The sequence below is a fragment of the Taudactylus pleione genome, unplaced genomic scaffold (genome assembly GCF_031769625.1).
Source record: "Taudactylus pleione unplaced genomic scaffold, aTauple2 ptg000129l, whole genome shotgun sequence".
NCBI classification, from domain to species: domain Eukaryota; kingdom Metazoa; phylum Chordata; class Amphibia; order Anura; family Myobatrachidae; genus Taudactylus; species Taudactylus pleione.
In genome coordinates, this window is record NW_028284531.1 from 20,614,116 (window position 1) to 20,638,775 (window position 24,660).

Here is a 24,660-nt window from a genome sequence, read left to right on the forward strand (position 1 = left end):
TTATGTTTTTCCAGGTACATTACTGATGTGTACCTGCTGAAAACTTTCTCGAAGATGACTCTGGTCTTCAGGGTGGCAGAACTCAATTATGTCCTTTCCCAGGAGGTCCTAGACAGACAGAAACTGTTTAGTATTCTACTAGTATACAGCAATTCTGTATCTTTATTCTATATCTGCAGTCTTAAACATTCAGGAGAAATGTAAGCATAGATCTAGGCCACTTCAATGATAGAACAACCAAGTCAAGGCAATAAAAACACACATGGTCTGATCAAAGGCACAGACCATGAAACGGTAAATAGACAAAGTAAAAAAAGCCGCAAAATCGAGGCCAAACTGAAACAAGCCATAACACTAGAATGAACCCTCACCCACAAAGCAAATCTGCTTTTTCAATCTCAGACATATGCCAGATGGTAACTGGTCACACTACTAACCTGTGGTTGATATCCAATCACACTGATGCACCGAGGGTCCACAAATGTGATTACTCCGTCTGTGCTGTGTCGTGATAAGAACTCAGTGGGAAGAGACATTCCATTCATATCCAGGCTCCCTGGAGAACTTGTGACCTGAATAAGACAGCAATACACTTTATCCCGTTATTTATACTGAGCTGTAGAAGTAATATGGAAAGCTTGCACTTGGATCAGTGCATGTGTGTGAGAAATGAAGGGGCAGTGAGAGACTGGAAAACTTTTTGTTTGTACTACTCAGGGTGGGCAATGTAGCAAAGCCGGCATAAAAACAATGGAGATCTGGCTGTAGGTGCTTGATGAAGAGATGACAACACGTTTACTAACAAAGTTATATGCAAAGAGTGACAGAGATGGACAAGAGCAAACGTGATGATGAAATGGATGTATGACAGAAGTGCGGCATGAATGAAGTGACATAGTTTATATACAATAAAATACATTTTTGGTGGCCTTGGCAGCAGGATATCACAGGACAATCACAACATTTTAGCTTATCAGAAATCTCCAGGTAAACAGGAGTGCTGCGGCATGAGATGGAAGTGGCACTAGATACCATGGACAGAAACTCACACTCAATTCATGATGCCTACCATAGGTTAATGTTCTACTAAAAGTAGTAATTAATTGAACCCTATTAAGACACAAAATACTTAATTAGCAATATACTAACAATGTGTGACTAATTCGCACATCTGTGTAAAAAAGGTTCCGGTACGAGTGTTCGCAGCCGTTTTTCCTGCAACGTTTTGTTATGTTTAATCTGCGACTTTTTACACATAGTATACAAATTCCTTTGTGACAAAAGTAGTAACCTAGCGTCCCTGGTACACTGTGAGCGGCTTTGCATGTGATTATGATGCGACTAAGATGCAATATTTAGGAAAGAGTAGGCTTTGATAGCCGTGGCGGAGCATCTAAGTCGCACCAGCAATCTGGTGCCATATAGCAAACAGATGCTGGTTGCATGAGGACACATCTGTATGTGGTCAGTTTTGAATGATGATCTCCCAACAATAGGGGTGTCCCCTTTTAAATGCTGGACATCCAATTCTATATTCCAAAAAGCTTATCAATTCCTCTTATTTATGGATGGAAGAAAAATCAAGGCAAAGCTCGGTCTGGTTTCAGATAATGAGAATTGGTGTACATAGAACCGACCATTAAGGCTCTATTCACATCAGTACTGCTATGTGACTGAGTACAGCGCTGTGTAATATGTCAGTGCTTTATAAATAATGGATAATAATATTAATAATAAAAGTTTTACCATATTGAATGTTTTATTAATGAAATACAATTAAGTATCAGTAAAGGAAGAGCCTATTGGGATTATTAACTGCTGATGATATTCAGGCAAATATAGTGGGCTGTTCTCACATGTATACAGAACAATCCACCACGTACCAAGAAAAAGAGCATGATTGGTTTCTGGTGCACAATACACATAGCAGGGAACGTCTTACCTGAGGATTTCAGTGTGTTTTACACTTGCCATAGACAGGGATGAACATCACAGTCATTTACACCCAGTAAAGGATTAAGGATGCTTATCCAACAAATGTCTTGTGTGGCATCAGTCCTCTACGGATGCCATAAATGACTTTGTAGCCGGCAATGTAATATGGGGATGAAATCTCCAGGTGAGAAGTTTTCACCTATAGAGATGTGTCCTGATGTGCAACAAATGTGTTCACTACAGGATGTATGTAAAAACAAGTGCAGTGAAGTGCCCAAGGGCACAGGTAATGGGCACAGGTGATCAACACGCCTATAAAAGTGGAAATTGTAAAGAAGTCAGTGGGAATTTCTACTTTGGCTTCTCACAAACATAAACATATCTTATTTTTTAACATTGATTTGACATAACAAGTAAAGTGACAATAATTACAGCATTCTCACCTGCAGTCTCCCAATAGCAACGAGGCAGTACTTGCTCACCTGGCCCACCTCAGCATCTTCTTCAGGGATAGTCATTCCTGTAACATATAAGACGCATATATGACTATACTATACAATTCAGTAGTGATTTACCGCATTATTTTATTTTTTAAATAGGACATACAACTTCTTACTCCAAAAGTAATACAAAAAGCTTTATCTGTACTAAGATATCACTGAATGTCTCATAAACATGGCATTGCATACTACTGTCCTGTAGATGACGTGTTTGTGTGCACATCATGGGGGGCAGGGTAATTACCTTTACATAAGTTGACTTGATATAACTAACATCCCATAATATGTACGTGTGTACTGCATATGTGTATTACATACTCATAGCCACCCACGGTTACTCATGTATATTTATAGCATCGAGCTTGGACATTTATGTTACAGTCACTGATCACTAAGCTGTTTTCTTGTATAAATAAACAGTTGTTAACATGCAAATGAGATTTTGTTGTCTGTCTATGTCATGGTAAGGGGAAATAACATAACAGCTAATGCGTCAGTGTAAAATGTGGTAAGAGTTAATGCAAGCTCTCTTGTAGATCTATAAGAACTTGCTGTCCCTGGTTCCCCCTGCTCAGCAGACACACAGCACAGGAATGTTGTTTACTAGTAGCAAATCAGAGGCGATGGAGCACATTTGTGTCTCATTAGAGGTATTTTTATCACATGCAATTCTGCACTGCTTGAAGCCATCCAAACTTCCTGTTATGAATTTGGAAAAAATGCGGCTTATTTTTTTTTTTCTTTGTGCGGAACTGGTTTCAGCATTTTCCAAGCCCATTTCACAAGGCCCCGAGTTATGTAGTGACGGCACAGGGGCGAGTCTGCCAGAACACATCTTGTTTAAGAAAGAGGCTTCAGATTCGACCATCCAAAACAATAGGAACTTCCCATGTGGCAGCGCGCACATCTGTGGGCTTATTATGTACAGTATGGGGAAATTACAGTGACCCCATAGATTGCAGAAGCCGGAACAGAATCACCATGTGGTCAGACTCAACTACCTATGGATGGGATGTAGTCACAAGGTAGACAATTCCACATTCAAAATGTTGACAGTTACGATGTTGGCATTGTTAAAATGTCAACTGGCAATGTGTCAACATTATCAAAATGTCGATAGGTGACATGTCTACAAAGTCAGAATGTCGACATTAGGGCTAGGCTGTGTGTGAGAGGATTAGGGTGAGGCTGTGGGGGTGGGGAGGTAAGGCTTAGGTTGCACGTGCTCACAGTTTTTAGGCACTAATGGGAGGGTTAGGGATTAGGGTTAGAGGAAAGCCGGAGGAGCACAGTTATATTGACATGATGAATGTCGACATATCATAGCACACCCCTATGGATTGTTCTCCACATTGCACCTTGTTTCCTATACTATATACAGTATTAAAATTGTAGGTGTCAGGCTTCACGTACTGTATAAACCTTATCCATGTCTGTGTATATAATGACACAGATAGTATCTCTTTGTAATGTAATGTAATGTATATGAGAGCTCTCATTTCTTATGTATGATTACAACATAAAGACAACGCATATGTGATTTTGAGAGCATTAAAAAATATGTCTTATTCTCTGGAGATATGTTAAATGCACAACAGATGTTAAATAAACTCACATTCTATAAATATCCCATTCTACTAGGCCATTAGTTTTGCACCTACAGTATAAGGAACAGCTCAACTCTTCCTGAACGAGACATCTATATAGTTGAGTGCAGGAGCTACTGTGGCTGCCAGGAGCATGTCAGCCCTATCTATAACAAATTCATGTTCTTTTTTTATATCTTATTGTAACCAAATGTTTTAAGCTGTAGAAACTACGGGAGTTTATTGATGGAAAATGCTTCTATTGGTGATCTATAACCTACATTTTATCATTCACTTTAGGTTGTCTGATGGTCATGGATTAACCAGGGAGTTTAAGACACACAACTGAGATTGAAATGCAATATTTGAGGTGAGAAAAAACTGACGCTCTCAGTGATCATCCTTACAGCACAGCAGGAGTTGAATCAGCAACAGAAAGCATACCCAGCCCTATCCTATTCTATTACAGCATGTAACAGCATCACATACAGAGAACCACACATACAAGGCATACCTAGCAATAAAAGTAGCTCTGGGATAGCCCTTGTGTTAGAGAGCAACGCTCTGGGCTGCCTCTATTACTGGCCCTGGAGCCAACGCGCACTAGGACCAGGCGTAGCTCTCTCTGGAGGTTCGACCTCTGACATGCACGACTTTACAGCGGGTTCTCACTCCTCTGTGTCAATACACAGAATGGATATGCCCCTGATTGACTCCAGGATACTACCTACATTACGAAGGACCCACAGAGCTCCTATAACACTATACCACAACCACCACAGTGTACAGTACAAGAACCATTGCTGTTACCACCATACAAACAGCATACTGCACCTGGCACACTACAACACCCAGCATACCCTGTATGCTCCAGGCTGCAATTGAGTTATCCCTATAATCTGTATCTTCTACAAACCATGTGTTGAATTACTGCCTGTCTTTACCTGGTTAATAAACCAATGACCTGGTTAAGCAGTCTGCTGTGTGAGCTAACCACCATTGTCACTGCCCATCCAGCACCACTCCAAAATTCTGCCAATAAGTTATGAATTACAGACACCCCAGTGTGAAGACAGACGTTTCCAAGAACAGAAACTGAAGCAACATGGAATAAGAGGATCTGAGAGAGTACAGAAAATTCCTTATTCACCTTAATTAAAAAATGTACAGTGCAGGAATAAGCATGAGCTTTGCAAAACTAGCTGGTTCAGAGAATTATGCTACATGGACGTTTGCCGTGGAAATGCAATTACAGCAGAAAAAGCTGTGGAAGGTTACTAGCAATCTTGGTGATAATCCAAGGTGAGATGATGTGGATAGAGCCATGGGAATAATAGGCTTAGCTATGGAGCAGCATGTATATTCCATTATTCTTGGAAAGACAACCACACATGATATATGGGTGGCTTTACAGATGTCAAAGGCCTAATGAGACTAATTAACTTGAGGCATACTTTATATACAAAGCTTAGTGCATGCAAGAACATGAATGAATATCTAGATAAAATGTTGTCCACCTATCAGAAACTTGACTTGACTTCAGTAGGCATCCTAATAGGCAACTAGGAGGTTGCAATGGTGATGCTGCAAAACTTTAAGCCAGAGTACGACTTCTCAGTAGTAGCTTTAAAGTCTAACACTACAAAGCTAACAACAGAGATTGTACAGGCCAAGCTACAGCAATTACAAGTGTGTATGCCCGTGGAGACTAATGCTGAGAACTCTGTTCTTCTGTCAAAGAGCACAAAGCCTGAAAAGCCACAGTACGGATGTTTCAAATGTCTTAAGTTGGGACGTAAAGCCTTCAGAGTGCAGAGCAAGTGAACTAAGTGGTACCACATCACATAAACGGGACAGCAGGAATGAGTCAGCATTGAATGTAGCAGACAGCCACCACAAGGACTGCTGGTACATAGACTCAGGAGCCACAAACCACTTTAGCTGCAACGGGAGTTGGTTCAAGTCACTAAAGCCATGTGAATATCAGGGGAATAGGAGATAAAGAGCCTGATTCAGCAGTGAATGCAATTGCGATTACGGACGCATATGGAGCGACTGTTTGGCATCACGCATGTGTATAAGCCACCCTGCGTACGTACAGTGATGGCATTGCGATTACGGACACGCAAAGCAATACATAGCAAAGTGGATGACAGGCTGTCAGTGTTTGTGGGTGGTGACAGGGAGTGGTCAGAAAAATGAAGGCGTGTCTCTACATTTGAATGCCGTTTCATGGGTGTGCATAAATTAGCCACTGTGATTTCACATCTGCAAGATCGCTCGCAGAGTCTCCAAAATGCAGCCTGATTGACAAGCTGCGGGTGTTTGGGGGTGGGGAGGGGGTGGCGCTGGCCTGCTTTCCCAGAAATAGTGGGGTGTTGCCCTGTTTTCTGGGAGTGCTGAGGCCAGGGACTGCGTGTCACAAGCTGCCGCACTGAGAATGCAGGGCGAGGCGAACTCCAGGCGATCGCTCGTGACTTCCTGATGAGCATTGATGGTACTGATGTCTACGCAGAAGAGCAACATTGGACGGATATGAGAAAGCAGCAGTGGGCGTCTTTATGCCGGCTGAGCTTTGGGAAGCATTAGCATATTTTTGCTGCTGCATTCCATGCCAAATTCTCAGCTGCGATTGCAGTAGCGATCACTGCTGAATCAGGCACAAAGTCCTAAATGCCATGAAAGTCAGGACAATTACTGTACTCTTAAGAATTAAAAGCAAAACAGATATTACAGAAATAGAAGATGTACTATTTGTGTCTAATTTAGGGATAAATCTAACTGCCATTAGTATACTGGAGAAGAAAGGATACAAAGTCCAATTCACAAAGGGTCAGTGTGTTGTGTACAACCAAAAATGGACTGTAATTGTGGCAGCAACCCGGTGCCAAAAAGTGTATATCCTAGATACAGAGTAATGTTGTGCAATAGCAGCTTCTGAATCTAACCAGTCAATGGAGGTATGTCACAGAAGATTAGGTCAAGACAATTTACAGAAACTTCTAGCATGGCGTAGGGGTGTGGGTGAGCAATCCTGAAAGACCAGAATGTGAAAGTCACGTGAAAGGCAGGCAAGCATGTTGCACCTTTCCCAAGTCAGCATCCAGAACAAAAGCACTGTTGAAATTAGTGCATATCGATGTATTTGGACCAATGAAAGTGGAATCCATGAGTGGGAATCAATACTTCATTATTATTATTATTATCATTTATTTTTATGGCGCCACAAATGTTCCGCAGCGCCTTAGAAAGTACATAAACAAGTTGTAGACAAGCGACTTACAGAACAATACACTACAGGACCAAGACATGGATAATATATATTGTTACATTAGCGACCATAACACCCAGATAAGCAACAGAGCACAAGCAACCAAGTGTTAGGTGCCCTAGTGATGAGTAAGAAGTAGATGAAACTAAAGTAGGGAGAAGCGCAAGAGGGTAAAGGGCCCTGCTCGTAAGAGCTTACATTCTAAAAGGGAGGGGAAGACAAACAGGGGTGACACAGATGCGGTAGATGGGGAGGAAGGAGCATGTAGCAGGGAGTTAGAATGATAGCTGGAAGGCTTTGATGGAGTAGTGGGTCTTAACAGCCCGTTTGAAGGATTGCAAAAAGGTGGAGAGTCTGATGGGGAGTGGGAGAGAGTTCCAGAGGTGAGGAGCAGTGCGGGCAAAATCTTGGAGGCGGGAGTGGGAGGAAGTAATCATCTGGCATGAAAGCTGGCGTGCATTAGTTGAATGAAGAGAGCGGAGAGGAGAGTGACGGGAGATGAGATCAGAGATGTATACGGAAGAAGATTGGGTGAGGGCTTTGTAAGTGAGCGTGAGAATCTTAAATTGGGTTCTAAAAGGGAAGGGGAGCCAGTGGAGGGCTTGTAGGAGAGGGGAGGCAGATGTAGAGCGTTTGGAGAGGAAGATAAGCCATGCAGCAGCATTAAGGATAGACTGGAGAGGAGAGAGATGGGATTTGGGGATGCCAGATAGGAGAAGGTTACAGTAGTCCAACCTGGAGATGACCAGTGAGTGTATGAGGGTTTTAGTAGCATCCTGGGTGAGACAGGGTCTGATCTTAGAAATATTTTTGAGATGGAAACGACAGGACTGTGAAAGGTTCTGGATATGTGGTTTGAAGGAGAGGGATGAGTCCAGGATAACTCCAAGGCAGCACACCTTGGGACTAGATTAGATAGTTATTCCATCAATTGATAAAGAAATAGTGGGAAGTGAGGTTATGTGGGAGGGTGGGAAGATGATCAGCTATGTCTTAGACATATTAAGTTTAAGAAATCGATGGGACATCATAAAGAGATAGCAGAGAGACAGTTGGAGATACGAGTCAGAAGAGAGGGGAAGAGATCAGGGGAGGAAAGGTAGATTTGAATATCATCAGCATAGAGATGATAATGGAGGTCAAAAGAGCTGATGAGTTCACCTAGAGAGGAAGTATAGAGGTTGAATAGGAGAGGTCCAAGAACAGAACCTTGGGGAACACCTACTGTAAGAGGCTGTTGAGGGAAAGAGGAAACTGAAAAAGATCGGTCAGAGAGGTAGGATGACAGCCAGGAGAGCGCAGTGTCACGTAGACCAAGGGAGTGAAGGATATGCAGCAGGAGAGGGTGGTCCATAGTGTCAAAAGCAGCAGAGAGATCAAGGAGAATGAGAAGTAAGTAGTGGCCTTTGGATTTGGCAGCAAAGAGGTCAGTGCTGACATTCGTGAGGGCAGTTTCAGTGGAGTGGAGAGAACGGAAGCCGAACTGAAAAGGGTCAAGGAGGGAGTGGGAGGAATGAAAAGTGGTCAGGCGTTTGTAGACAATCCGCTCAAGGAGTTTGGAGGCAAAAGGGAAGAGAGAGTTGGGTTGGTAGTTAGAAAGAAGGTTAGTATCAAGGGTAGGATTTTTAAGAATGGGGAGACAAGGGCATGCTTGAATGCAGAAGGAACATTGCCTGATGAGAGGGAGAGGTTAATGAGGTGGGCAAGATGGGAGCAGGCAGAAAGAGAGAGGAAGCGGAGGAGGCGGGAGGGGATAGGATCAAGAGGGGAGGTGGAAGAGTTGGGAGGACCAGATGAGGGCCATGACTTCCTCTCCAGATACAGAGGAGAAGGATGTTAGAGTTGGTAAAGTTGATGGGGAGGGGTGATCTGGGAAAGGAGGAGGTGGAGAGCTGGGGGACTGGTTGGATATGATGTCCTGACGTATGGAATCAATTTTAGATGTAAAGTAGGTGACTCATCAATGATGCTACTAGGATGACGCATGTTTACTTCTTAAGAAACAAAAGTTTACTTACAGGCAAGATCAAAGAAAACAAAAGTCTTGTAGAGAATCAGACAGGCCAGAAAATACAATTATTAAGATCTGACAATGACAGAGAATACAAAAATAAAGATATAGCTATCTATCTAAAAAAAATGCACACAGCATCAATTAACTATCATCTACACACTAGAAAAAAACGCTGTGAGTGAAAGAGCAAATAGAACAATAATTGAGAGAGCTTGAACTATGTTGAATGATACAAAAAATGTTGGGCAGAAGAAGTTCAAACAGCTGTTTACCTTACAACTGAGCACCTACAATGGCAGTCAAAGACAAGACACATTGGAAGCGTCATCCAGGAATAGACCAAGTATCAACCATTTACATGTTTATGCTAGGATACTGCCAACAAAGCAAGAGTTACAGACTGTGGGACATCAGCAACAAAAGGCTTCTAAAGTTGAGAGATGCACTATTTCACAAGACCATTTCAGCTAAGTACAAGCAAGATATCGTAACACTACAAAGATTTGTGATGCTAGACATGCCTGCAGCTGCAAGCATGTCAGAGACTGAAACAGTAATACAGATGATCAGAAGCAGGAGTTTTGTGAGGAGCAACAAAGGAAAACCTAACAAAAGTTACAGTGCAGAATTTGCAAACTTTGTCAACTGTGAACCTCAAACATTCCAAGAAGCAAAGTCAAGTAGGCACTGACAAGAAAGGGAATCTGCCACAAGTCCAAAAGTTGACAACCAATGTCCAGCAAACAGATGACAAGAAGACAAAATAGCAAGTGTCAAGCTCAAAGACCTTGGGCCTGTGCACCATCTATGACTTTTTAATATTGTACAATATCTAAGTGCTGGGACTGTTACAATACATCACCAAGGCTATACTGGAGCAATGCTTAACAAGTCCGGGATAGCAGATGCAAGAGCAGTCAGCACACCCATCAACGAACGCATGAAAACTTCAAAAGCTATGTGTCCAACTACAAGCGCAGAAACAGAAGGAATGCAAACAGTTGCCTTATCTACTACCGAGGCGAAAAAAACATGACTCACTGAGACAGCCATAGAGGCGTTGTGGCTGGAAGAGACTAATGGGTAAATTTACTAAAGGTTGATTTTCATTGATTTTGAATTATCTAAATCGATGTTGTGTTTCAGGGGCTTAATCGCACATTTACTAACATTTAAAAATCAATATTAAAAAAGACATCTGTTAGTAAATGTGCAATTTAGCCCATAAAAACAACATCGATTTAGTTCGATTTAGATTAATCAAAATTGATTATAATAGACCTTTAGTAAATTTACCCCTCACTGTGAATGACTTATTTCTAGTTTTAGATGAGACCATCAACATTGCATGTGACAATAGAGTTGCAATTATTTTAAGTACTATGGTAGGTCCAATTATATATATATCAGATACCATTTCATTAGAGAGCTGGTAGATAATGCCTCAGTCAATGCATTTTTAACATGACTAGCAAAAACAATGTTGTGGAGATGTCAACCAAAAGTTAATTATCTCATGTCACAAATGTTTTCTTGCAGGTATATGGACGAACACATTTTAATGTTGATGTACTTTATCATGTTATGTTGCATAACAACTTCTAAAACCCCATAACAACCCTAAATGGCTGTCTAGCTGAGCTCCAGGAGTGGATGAGTGCTAGTTGGCCTGCGACTGAGCCCTGATAAAACAGAGGTCCTTATGATAGGTCACAGGACAAAGCTACAGCATAGCCAACCAACAGGACTTACGCTTGGGGGTTCAGAATTACAAAACATTGAACGTGTGCGGAATCTTGGTGTTTTCCTGGATAGTGGCTTGACACTTAAACATCAGGTATCAGCCACAATCAAATCCTCATTCTTTCATCTGAGGAACATAGCCAGAATCAAGCACTTAGGCCCTGATTCAGAGGCGCTCGCAAAAAGCGAGCGCTTGCTCTGAATCAGGACGGGCGCTTATTTTTTTAGTTACAGCCTCTTGGCCGCTCGCATAGCTGTGGGTTACCACCCACAGCTTATACGAGCAGCCAGATGATGGTCGCGATGGTCAAGACGACGTTGCGGTAGGGTCTTGTTGCCACAAGCCCCAGTGGACTTCCTGCTCTAACAGAGCAGGAAGTCCACCTACTGACATCACGAGTAATGTCAGTAGGGCCACCCACAAATGTCAGGCGTTCCTGCAGGAACGCCTCCGTTTGCCCTGCCACCACCCCGCCCCGCCTTCCAAACGGGGCGAGCTGTCGATCAACATCGACAGCCGCCCCTTTTGGATGCGAGCGCAGGAGTGAGTGCTTTTTGTGCGGGCGCACTGCCTAACAATCGACCCACTTGCGAGTGGGTCTGAATCAGGCCCTTAATTCCCTCAGAAGATCTGCCTAAAGTCATACATGTATTTATATAATCACGCCTAGACTACTGCAATGCACTCTACCTTGATCTCCCAGGCTATTAACCAACCAGCCCCGTTCCAGCCACATAACACCCACTCTCTACTCCCTTCAGTGGCTGCTGGCGAATTGTTTTCAAGATTGGCTTACTAACTTTCAAAGTCCTACATGACCAAGGCCCAAGGTACCTGAAGCAGCTTCTGATTCCTTACTGTCCCATTTGATTACTGTGATCCGTTGACGAAGGACTATTAATAGTACCTAGAATCTCCCGGAATTCGTCTGGGGGTCGAGCTTTCAGCTTTGTGGCTCCAACTCTGTGGCTCCAACTCGCTCCCCCGCACAGTACAAGAAGCCTTCACTCTAGAATCCTTCAAAAATAGACTCAAGACTTTCCTGTTCACCCAAGTATTTCTCTAAAGTTCCTTGTTAAGCTTGTTATGTACTGTATTTTGTGCTGCAAAGGCAAATGTAAAGCACTTTGCAGACTTTAGGAGCAAAGCGCTATATAAATAACATAATTATTATTATATTCTCTGTTTCTGGTTGCAGGTGAGACGTCAAAACTGTGCGATGTTCATGTTGAGATCTTTGTAACCAGAGACAGCCTTGAGCAGGGGGGGGGGGGGGTGTTATAGAGAGCTCTGCGCTGCCTGTGTTCCTGGCTCCGGAACTGACGGGCGCTGGGCTCTCTCCGGAGATTTGACCTGTGACGTGCTACAGTGCATGCGAGACTATACTGCACATATACCGAGTGCCCGTGCCCCTAAGTGACAACAGGGTACTATCTCCATTACGAAGAAGCCATAGAGACCCTATAGCACTATACCACCACAGCAGTGTATAGTACAAGCACCACTGCTGTTACCACCATACAAGCAGCATATAGAGTGCATACTGCACCTGGCCACACTACAAAACCCAGCATACCCTGTAGGCTCCAGGCTGCAACTAGGTTATCCCTATACCTTGTATCTGCTATTAATATTAACCCTGTGTCGCCTTACTGCCTGTCTCTACCTGATTAATAAACCAAGGATCTGGTTAAGCAGTCTGCTGTATGGACTAAACTCCATTCGCACATCCACTGCGCTTCCTGCACCACTCCATATTAGGAAAACTATGGTGCAGGTAAACCATTGATAACCTAATCCAGTACTAATCTCTCCTTCACAGTCCATGTGCCCTATGTTTCATCTACTGCAGAAATGATCTTATGCTATGTAAACTGACATATTTTTTTATCTTTCACCTATACTACTTCAAAACCCTATGGTGAATTCTAGCTCTTTCACGGCACGTGGTTGACAAAATGGTATTTTGCACCCTTAGGAATAGCCTTTGTGTGCATGTCAGTGTGATACCAAGTGACAGTCCCTAAGACACATAAACAGTTAACATGAGTGTAATTTGCCAGTCATTACTTTGTTGTGTATGCCAGATGTGATTTCAATTACACTTTCCTTTTATGGGACTTTCTTCAAGCTACTGCCGAATAAATCCAGGACGTTTAAAAAGCAGCCTGGAAGCGAAAGTCTTGGCAGGACAGCCACTGCTTGGAATCTGGGATTTAGCACAACGGAAAATCTGTAGCTTTCGGCCTGGCGCACGCTGCTCGGCGGGAGTGCCAGATATGTATGGTTATTGTAGTACAAAGATGAACAGAATATGAAAGGACATATTTAAAAGCTGAGGAACAGTTGCATGGGAGAAAGATCTGGTCTCTAATAAAGGGTTCTCCAGGAAACTGTTGGCTGGAAAGATTTATCGATCAGTCAACATCAACTTGCCATTGCAGAGGCATGCATACATTTTTCACTTCATGGCCATACGAAGCTTGAGGCCTCAAAGCGTGCGCTGAAGTTAGCAATTCCTGAGTGAGGTCTGACCTGCCTTAACTGTGCGCATGGGTCCTATGTTACTCGATGTTACCGATTAATTCACTATGTTGCCCAAGTATAGGGATGTGAGTGAGGGGAAGTGGGCGTCCTTATGTTAGGCTGCGATTGCAATGCGATTGCAAACATTTGCATTTCACCGCTGATATTAGCTACTGCGTAGCGCGCGTATTAGCAGAATAGCGATCCTTGCTGAATCAGGCCCTGAGACAATTTAGAAAGTCTATTGATTTATTAATACTTTACTTATTATTAATTTTTAAATAGTGGTTACAGTTTTACATAGATATAAACAGAATTATTCGGGCACCTCTTCCACCCATTTGTGCTGATAGTTTAGTTTAAGATGTGGACAATGTTCTTCAGCCAAATTCTTAGTGGCAAATTTACTAAAAATCGTGTTTGGTCCAAGATTGCCAAAGTTGAAACACGCTCAGTATCGGTGAAACACGGGAGACTTTCGACGGCTCAAACACTCAAATTACCAAGAATCATGTTCTGCTGAATTGTGTTTTTCGATGGTGTATGTGATCTCAGAGTTCCCTGTGCCTGACCGCATCCAAACACTCCCGAACAAGCAGCCTGCACATATCAGTGAGATGTGTGTAATATTTATTAAAAGAAAGGGTTAATTTTAAATAAATATTGATGTGGGATCCCCTCCCCCAAAGCATAACCAGCAACCAGTCCTGGTTCTAAACATACGGGGGACAAAATGTGTAGGGGTCCCCCGTATTTTATGAACCAGCACTGTGCTCTGTGAGCTAGTCCTGGTTTAAAATATGGAAAAAAATGGGATGGGGCTCCCCGTATTTTTAAAACTAGCACCGGACTTAAACTAGCCGAGGTGTAATGCAACAGCCAGGGGACCCTTTTACCTGATCACCCTGGCCAAAGCATTAACACCTCAAGCTAGTTAGCCCAGGTCATGGATCCACTACACGTTCTGTCCCCTGTATTTTTAGAACCAGAACTGGCTCATGAGCCCGGGGCTGGTTATGTTTTGGGGGGGGAGCACATTTTTTTTTTTAAACATTTTTTAGGCTAATTACAGGCAGAAACGTACACAGATCACACTGATCTGTGTATGTTTCTGCCAAACACGCAGCTGAGGAGGTAGTCTATTTGAAACTTCTATTTAGGACCGAGTTTGCTACTGATTATAATCAGAATTCTTGGTAAATTCCTGAGTTGTATTCCTGGCTATGAAAAGTACCTACGAGTTTGGCCGATGGTGTATTTATTTCTATCAGTGTTTTCATCTGAGTTTTAAAGAGAGTTTCATGATTTCTCACCTGAGTTTGCTTTTAGTAAATTTCTGAGTTCTAAAAATTAGCCAAACACACCCGTGATTGCAATCTCGACCAGACACGGAGCTTAGTAAATTTACCCCTTAGTGTTAATCAGTGCCTTCAAGTACTCCTCTGATTAAATTGTCATCAAAAAGGCTTTGATTAAAAGTTCAAACATTTAGTAGCCAATATATTTGGGAGAATTAGACAAATACAATGCAATTTGATTTTTTTAGTATGTAAAAGAAACCTCATCAAGATTGATTAAAAAGAGTCTTATTTGTGAGTGTGTGTGTGTGTGTGGGGGTAATTGCTGCAAAACAAATTGAATATTTCATTATCTTAATAAGACTACAACAGTTTCTGAAAACAAAGCCCTAGTCCAACATTGTCCTGGATAAATTGTGGAATTGATACACTCCCCAGCAAAATTGTAGCAGCACAAAGCAATGAAAATGGGCCCGGATAAAGGACTAAGGGGGTGATTCAGCAAGGATCGCAATTGCACAGCTGCACACAGGCAGCTTTGCAATTATGTCGTTGCTATTATGCAAATGCAGCAGAAGGTGTATGACATTTGCGATCCCAGCACGGAGGTCACAGGCTGAGATCACCATCGCGACCATATGTGGTCAATGGTCGTGATGGTGGACGGCGCCGGGCCGCCATCCAGCTGAGTAAACCTCAGCTTACTCAGGCTGACCGGCTTGCGAGCCCAGGACACTACGTCGTTGACGCAGTCCCTGGGCTTGCTACTCCCGGAAATCGGGGCAGTCACCCCCCCGTTTCTGGGAATGCCGGCCGACCCCGCCCCACACCGGCCCTTAAATGCAGCTGCCTGTCAATCAAGCAGTGGTATAAAAGGGTCTGCATGCGACTATGCATGACCCATTCTGCACACTCGTAGAATTCCCGATAATCGGGAATCTGCGATCAGCAGTGCACTTGCGTGCACTACTGAATCAGGCCCTAAATCCCCTGCAGTCTGCAAGAGGTTAAAATAAGATGACTTTATACAAAGGTCAAGAGCTGTGACTATAAAAGCATGATGGTGATGGATGCAGTCCAACTGATAAGTTTTATGTGCAAATTCCAAAGCATAATTGTCTGCTTTATATACAATTATTAACTATTGTATGGACATGTCCCTATGTGATCCATGACAAGATGGCGGATAGCAGCTAGTAAAATGTAATACATGTAATGAATATGAATGGAGAAACTAATAAAACTGCAATGATGATTTAATGGGTAAGAGAAGATCAGCCAATGACTTCTGCTCCTGACATTTAGAAATTTAATTTGCTTACATTTATCCGGAGTGTTTCCATTCTACAATTTCTACATTTCTTCATGATAAAGCTGAGCCTGGTTGGCCAGGGGGGTCTCATTTATATGAGCTCACATCAGCGGGCTCTTTCCGATCGGCACACACAAACAATGTGGAACAAGTGATTCTTTGCGTGTGCTGGAACGTTGAATTCCCACCTGCCATATATTACAGAAGGGGCTGCTGGCTGCAGGCTAAACAATTCTATATATAGGATTTCTGAGCAGAACCTTAATTCCCACAGGACAAAATAGCATACGCCACAACTAAGGAATTTCCACAGGTTATTGAGGGGCAGCACTAACTTGATCTTGCATAGAAAGACATAGCCGGAAAATCTGAGTACCTATTAGTCTTGACTAAACCAGCATAGCATCTAGCACAAATCACTGTGACAATATAGTAGTATGGGGAGGGGTTAGTGGGAGATTCACCCTATATTTGAAAAGGTACTTGATAACTTTTGTAATTGCTGCAGTGGTATTGTTCAAATGCTGTTTTCTTCCAACGATATAAAATGACTGCGCACCGCCGCACATCGCCTAAGTGTTTGCATCCAAAATGACAGATATTTATACAGCAGTTTGTAGGGTTAAAACTGAAATCCCTGGTGATGTGAGGAGGTTTTAAAACCCCAAACTAGATGGAAGTTTAAGCCAAATGAACCAACAGAAAACAGAAAAGGTTTACGAGTGATGAGTTTGCTCGACATGCATGCAGATTCAGCTACCTGGCGTTTCACAGCATTATAAGGTGGCAAAATTGTGAAAGCAATAGTCTCGACATGCATGCAGATTCAGCTACCCGGCGTTTCACAGCATTATAAGGTGGCAAAATTGTGAAAGCAATAGTCTTGCCCTCTGTCATTCATAATATAATATTGCCCATATTAAAATGTCAATATTACTGCCCCTATAACTTAATGAAAAAAAAAAACGGATGCAGTCACCATGTCGACAGTAACAATGTCAACAGTTATGACGTCGACATTGCAAAATGTCGTCATCTGAAATGTCGACATTCTGCATAATGCACTAGGGGGAGGCTTAGGGTTTGGGGCATTACTCACCACTGGATAGTAGACTGAAGTCATTATCACCTGACCTCTGAATCCAGAAAACACTGCCACAGCCGCTGGAGACCCGCTAGCAGGGAAGTGACCGCTGCACCAACGGGACTGTTTTGTCGACATTCTAATCATGTTGATATTCCATCAATGTTGACATAATGAATATCGACATTGTCAATGTCTGCGTCCATGTAGACGTTCTCATGTCGACATTGTTGGAAAATGGTGTGTGTACAGGCTTAAGAATGGAGCAGAGTAACTGTACACACCAGCGGATGCCTTACAACTAACAACAGCCCAGTTACTTAGCCAGTGCAGTGGTTTATTGAAATGACGGGCACAGCCGTACTCACTCAGATGCACACTGGTAGGATGGAGCGGCAATTGAGTAGAGTGGGGTGTCATACAGCTCACCAGCTGGTGAATGTATGCAGGATGCGGGTAGCAGTGCAGGATCACTCTGGAAACGTTTTTGGAGCAGATAAATCGCAGGTCTCACTGCGTCGCTCATACACAGTAACAAGATGGCGCAGTATGTGCAGTACTAGGCTTGGCGGCCATCTTGGCTAGGGAATGAAGCCTCCCCATAAAAACGAACACATACTTACCGACATTCCTGGGCAGCTTTCTGGGAGCAGCAGGAATGGACCTGCTGCTCTCCTCTTCGAGGGGCGGGGCCAGACGATACACAGCATTAAGCCCCATCCCCTTTACAGAAACCCCCGCGATTTGCTGGTCCGTGAGGGGCGGGTGGGGCTAAATGACGCGATTTGCACCATTTAGCCCCGCCCCTTCCCTACGGACCATAAAATTCCAGATAAAATCTCCCCATCCTGCCCACTTCACTAGGAAGTGGGCGGGATGCGGGAGATATGCCTACTCTTCCGGGGGTGCGGGGGGTTACCCGAAAAATCAGGAGCCTCCCGCGATTACCGGGAGAGTAGGAATGTATGAACTAACATGGAGTCAGGGCAGCAGCACACTCCATTTTCCATAGACACGATGAATGGCAACAAAATATACCAAACCCTTAATTAATGCATTGTGACTTTTTATGATGTCTTGGATGGTCTGATAGCTCAAACTGTGCTCTGTGTGAGCAATCTCGCCACTCACTACCTCCCCTTGTCTCACATTTTTTCCAGCGGGTTTTATGACGGTTTGTGGAATTACAGCGTGATAAAAATTTGTATGCTTGACATGTAAAAAAAATCGGGAGGGCGATTTGAAGAGGCTTGATTTTCCATGGCTTTGCCTTTATCAAATCTAACCCCGAAAGACAATTAAAATGGGTGAGATTAACAAATTTCTTCTTAATAAATCTGCCCCCTGCATTCTACATATCAGACTGTTAAGATGTTAATAGGCCCTCTCAACTTCTGTGTGATGCTGGAGCAGTCAGATTTCCTTGTCAGGGAATAACATGTGTTCCTGGGACAAGTCAGTAAACAGAGGGATTGGAACAACCTGAATAGAATGAATGGCGTGTTGATCGCTTGTATACAGTAATAATTCAAACATAAGAGTAGAATAACAGAATGTAAACAATCCAGGAATAAAAATGCATTCCTCAAAATGTGTTACAGGCCCCTATGGTTGAATAAGGTATAAAATGGATAGTCGTGTTCAAGTCAGGCCGGTTTACATTTACAGACTACCTGGGCTTCTACAACACGACCCTAGTTAGGAGTGAAAGCTGAGATGTCCGTCTGACAGAGTTTGGCACACACGTCCAGCATCTTTCACTTTCCTATGAGAATCCCAACTGCCAGATTGATTTTCAGAAAAAAGTCGCATTTCTACTTGGAACAGACCATTCTGATCTGCCAAAATATACCAGCACCTCTAATAGCAAACCTTAACCTCATGTAAAACACAAAAGACATTCACATTTAATGCTCTAGTGAACGCTGACAAACCTGGGGGTATATTTACAATGGTTCGATTTTGATTTCTGTTCGATTTTGCATTCGATTTCGGTTGGATTTTTTTATGAAGGGATTTACTAAAGGTCAAATCGAATGTCAAATCGAATAGAAAAAGGAAATAGAAATTAAATTGAATTTCTAAAAACATTGATGTTTTCACATAGAGGACAATAGGATCCCTTCATTTACTAACATTCGATTTGTAAATCGAATGAAAAACGAACTCAAACTTGAACTGTAAAGCCCCAAATGACTAGAAGAACTTCATGCATTAGTTTTCAGCATGAGCAGTTCGATTTACACAGATACATGCATAAGTGAGATGCACGCATACATCAGTGAGATGCATGCATGTATCTTACAGTAACAAGCTTGTAAAGAGTTAATGTTAAAAAAAATAAAAAAATGACGTGACACAACCAGCCCCAGACTTTTCATAGCTAGTCCTGGTTGTGTAAGTACAGGGAAAAAATTGCGTAGGGTTCCACTGTACTTAGCACAACCAGCACTGGGCTCAGATCCGGTTCTGGTTCTGGAATTACAGGGGCAAAATGCGTAGGATTCCCCTGTAATTTCCACAACCAGCACCGGACCCTTTCTAGCACGGGGGCGAGGGAATAATGTCACAGCCAGGGAAACCCTATCCCTGTGCTCCCCAGCCGGAACATTACTCCTGACCGCTAGTCAGCCCAGGCCTGGGGAGTTGGGGACCCCCCCAATAAAGGGGTCCCCCTCTCCAGGGCACCCCAGGCCAGGCCTGATGTATGCATGTATCTGTGTCACAAGGAACTGCTCATGCTGAAAATTAAAGCAGTTCTATTCATTTGGGGCTTTGAAGTTTATTTTGGAGTGGGATTTGCTGTTCGATTATGACATGAACATGCAAAATCGAACAACAAATCCCTTCTTAAACTTAAACACGCTCGAATTCGAGTTGAAAATCGAAAGCAAAATCCATTCTTAGTAAATTTGAGATTTGCTGAGGGATTTTGCTGTTCAAGTTCAATTCAATCTCAGGAGATTTCAGTGATTCATAAAAATGAATCTCTAATCGAACTTTAGTAAATTTACCCCCTGGAGTAAGATGTAATGTCCACTCGTTCATACAGAAGGTATAAGGAGATGAACTCCTGACACTGCAGCATATGATAATGTATCATACCTACAGTACTTTCACCTCGTCGCACACAAACGTTTTGTTTTTGTAAAGTGTCTCTATGCAGTCAGTCACTTTCCGTGACCATTTGTAGGATTGCAGGCACAAAAGGGAAAGTATATGCTAGTAAAAAAAAAACACTTGAAAGTACCATCTAATATAACCTTTGGGTCACACCGTTAATAAATTACATAATTTCTAGTTTTCTCCTAAACTAAATTCTCACGGGAGCTTCTTTCTTTTTTTCAAAATTCAGTAAAGCGGCCTCTGCTTCCCTGCTAAAGTGCATGAAGAGGCACATGGCATGTCAGCAGGGTATCAGCCAGCTGATCGCGTCAATGAGTCTTAGTAAATGTGTTTTTGTGAGAGGAATTCTCTATATATTCTGTCAGTCATTACTGTGTGATGTGCAGGTTACTTGTTGATTCCTGCAATATGTGTAAATCTACACTATTAATCTGTGTCAATATGCATTATCTTTTCTATAATTATGCAACAAATATAAAAACTTTCTCTACAAAAACTATTTGCTGTTAGCACTGGGCAGAAATGTCAAACCCCAAAACTTAGATTTTACTTATTTTCACAGATTTTGGATTATAGAGACTCAAAATACAAAACAAAGACTTAGGTGGGAATTCAATTAGCCGTGAAAAATTTTCTCGGGTGAAAAAGGGAGGTAGCCTCAGGCTTTATCGCCAAAGGTTATTCTATTAGGCTCCCTTTTTCACCCGATACCTTTGTTAATGGTCATTAAAGTGACGTGATAACGGGCATAAACACAGGTTAACGGGCATTAACACACATCAGTGAAAAGTTCCCGGATTCGTGTGGTAATAGGGTCGCAGCACTCGTTAACCACCTAGTTATCGAGGGGGTGGATGTCACAGTGAATACAAGGCTGAGAGTGTTCCATAGTCTCTCTGCTCTGTACACCAGGTGCCAAAGGACTGTGGATGCCATTGTAGTAACACAAAACAAAAAAATAAATCATTTATAGCAGTCTAAAGAAACAAATCTCTATATATCTATAATAAAGCACCCGGTTTAGGGGTCTGTCTGTTCATTAGGGCTAATCTCTTGAACCACTGAATGGATTTTAATAGGGTTTTCACTATTCTATACATCATTGGTTAAGGAAGGATTAGGTGTATGAACCATTCCTCTGTGACAAAAGATAGCCGAGCAGTGACCATTTTACTGAAGAAAGTCACAGAAAAAAACTGTTGTGCTGTGTGAGTGACTGACTGCAGCTGCTACAGAGGGAAAGGGCTGCACTCTGATTGGTTCTCTGAGACAGTGAAAGCCAATCAGAGCTAGCAATGTGCCCTCTGAATGCTTAGCAGCAGCCTAGAGAGGGAAGGGAGTCAGGGACTGAGCAAGGTCACGCCTGGCAGACAGAGAGTGAGAGACAGCCTCCAACGAACCCATGAAGATGCCCTGATACAGACAGAGTAGCCAGGCAGAAGCCAGGGGAAGCATAGCTACCAAGAATTAAAAAAAAACAACTTAAAACCATCGGAACACAATCTAATGATTTCCATTTAATGGTGGAAAACATCAGACCACCACCATCAAATGGTACAAACCCTACCATCGGAACAAAAACATTGATGGTTAGTAACCATCGGATTCCGATGACCATCCCTACGCTGAACCTGTAGATGAACTCCAGCCACCACTCCTCCATCGTGAGGGGATCCCTCTACAGTGTGATTTCCCAATTAGCCACACGTCCTCAGTGAACAGAAGGCACCTCAGTGAACAGAAGGCATGCCCTCGGTGAACAGATGGCACCTCTCATGGAAGTCAGCGCTGTTCTCAGACAGGGGCACCACGGCGAGGAAGCTCAATAGGAAAACCCGGAAATACAGGATACATAGTGCAAAGAGGACATTGCTCATTGCAAATTTTCAGAAGCCTGTAAGGAGTGCGCATGGAGGCTGCGGAAATATGCACAGGTTCCCCAGCCGCAGGGACATGCTGCTGATAATGCTTACAGTAGCTGCAATACAAATCTCTAATCTATGATCCTAATACCTTTTTAGTGGCCGGGCCTCAGCCAGCTGCTGGGAAACAGCAGGGAAGGTTGTAGTGACACTGGGGAGATGCACGGCGCAGGAGTGAGAAGCACGGGGTTGTAGTGAGATGCAGAGACCTGTGGTGAGGCAGGGGCCTGTGGTAAGAACCAGTGACAGGAGTGAAAAGCAAGGGCATGTGGTGAGATGCAAGGTGCTGTGGTGAAATATAGGAACCTGTGGTGAAATGCAGGAGACAGGAGAAGCAGGAGACTGTTGTGAGATGCAGGGGGTAGAAATAAGAAGAAGGAGGCTGTTGTGAGATCCAGGGGACTGTGGTAACATGGCTTAAGTTGTGATGAGATGCAGGGGGCTGTGCTGAGATAAAGGGAACTGTGGTGACATGGCGTAGGTTGTGATGAGATACAGGGGACTGTGGCGAGATGAAATCACTCGTGTGCAATATTGTCATCAGATCGCTGCTTTAAGTGGTCCTTAAATACATAACAACAAAATCTGGTTTTTTTTCTTAAATGTATGCGGATTCCTCCCCAAAATCATTGCACACATCTGATCCTTCCACTCACATCAGAAAACAGTCTATGATCCATCTTTTTTTAACATATGCTGGTTAGGTTGCAATTCCCTCCATTGTTTCTTTCTTATAAACCGACTCTCACCACCTAAAACTGGGCCCATAAAATTCACCAAACCGCCACTCAACACATCATGTGTATCTGCAAGGTCAGCCTGCCATCAATCAGAACACTTAACCATGGGCCAAAAGCCCAAAAGGGCCATCGCATAAGGAAGATATTCTGATGGGGCAATTTAATTCAAAATGGCTGCAATGTACTGGAAAAAACAGTGGAACACCGGCACATTGCAATCATCAACATTACAGTTTCCCCTCACACTCCGTTATGTCTTCTGTAATTCTCTGGAATGCACACAGCCGAATATCACAACTGCACATCACGAAAAATTGAATTGCCCACTAATAATGTTACATTAATCTTCCATACTGCAAACACAATACACTGTAATAATTGAATGACATCTGTAATAAATGTAAATATTTACATATATGGTGAAAAATTTGTGCTACATATAAAAAAATGCATATTACACTGAGCACTCATTTATATTTTAATTGGCCCTCAATGTGCCAACATAGCGTCTGTCATTCTGCTTCCACTGCACCGACCTAATGTATTTCCACCCCTCATGAGCTCATCACTCCAGGTACTCACTTCAAGTCTCCAAGCATTACTTTAAAACTAATCTATACCAAAAAAGAGAGAAAGCTAGCTCGGTAATGTACAGCATGGCAGTGCTCACTGGGATGCCGCCAGTGTCGGACTGGGGCATGAAGGGCCCACTGGGGGAATGTAGTGGTAAGGGCCCATGCTTAATGGTTGTAGCCAGCCACCACAGACGCTTGGCTAACCAATAAGCAAATCTTGTTGTAGTTTCTATAGAAAAGAGCCAAGAACCCATGTTGATCAGAGGTACTACCCCACCAGTTAACTGACCATCTAATACAGTAACAATGTATGATTTGAGGTCTGGAACCTGACACTTAGAAGAGGGGGTGGGCCCCCAGGCAGTGAGGCCCACCGGGGATTTCCCCTGTACCCCTGTGGGCCAGTCCAACTCTGGATGCCGCTATGAAACAGACTAGCTAAGCAATAATATACTGACAGTGGAATTCAATGTATAATGTTGGTGTTATATATATATTATGTACAGCAATATTAATATAACATTATTATTAATAATAACATATTACTAATACCACAGTAGAAAACCAATGCCATGTAAGTGGGAATTTCAGACCCCTGATTAGTTACTTTGAGTAAGTGGGGGAAAAATAAACTTATGCCAGACATCTGACTTGTCTCTAGGATCACTAACGTCCACATTTCCGGATTCCAGATCTGCGTCATGGTCCCAGCTGGACGGAAATGACTCTTTGTTTTCACTTCACACACCTTTCTTACCTGCTGGAGGCCATGCCTTAATGTATCCAGTACAGTGAACTACGGAATATTGTGCCTCTCCTTCTTTCACTGGTCCAAGGCCGTTCCTAAAAGAGACAGTAGAGTGCTTTGTGCCGAGATAGAGAAACTGCTTTGAGAAACAAAATAGAGAATAGCTAAAAATAAGTGGAAAGCTTACCTGTATCTCTTTCGCATTGTGCTAATTCTGTTAAGAGGTAGGTGATCCAGTTGGGCATTACCACACCTACAGTAAAACATACTGGCCGACTT

At 42.9% G+C, this 24,660-nt stretch overlaps 1 protein-coding gene across 4 annotated transcripts in view; it reads right to left on the bottom strand.

Moving 5' to 3' along the window:
* The window catches only part of ARNT2 (aryl hydrocarbon receptor nuclear translocator 2), a 122,670-nt gene that overhangs the window by 16,075 nt on the left and 81,935 nt on the right, over positions 1-24,660 (bottom strand). For 3 of the 4 annotated variants that reach the window (XM_088472949.1, XM_088472946.1, XM_088472948.1), the window contains 5 exons: positions 24,569-24,634; positions 24,382-24,476; positions 2,379-2,455; positions 438-572; positions 34-108 (listed from right to left, as the gene is read on the bottom strand). In XM_088472949.1, the coding sequence (XP_088329075.1) occupies positions 34-108; positions 438-572; positions 2,379-2,455; positions 24,382-24,476; positions 24,569-24,634 (448 nt within the window). The remainder of the gene's footprint in view (positions 1-33; positions 109-437; positions 573-2,378; positions 2,456-24,381; positions 24,477-24,568; positions 24,635-24,660) is intronic. The other variant, XM_088472947.1, reaches the window with a different exon arrangement.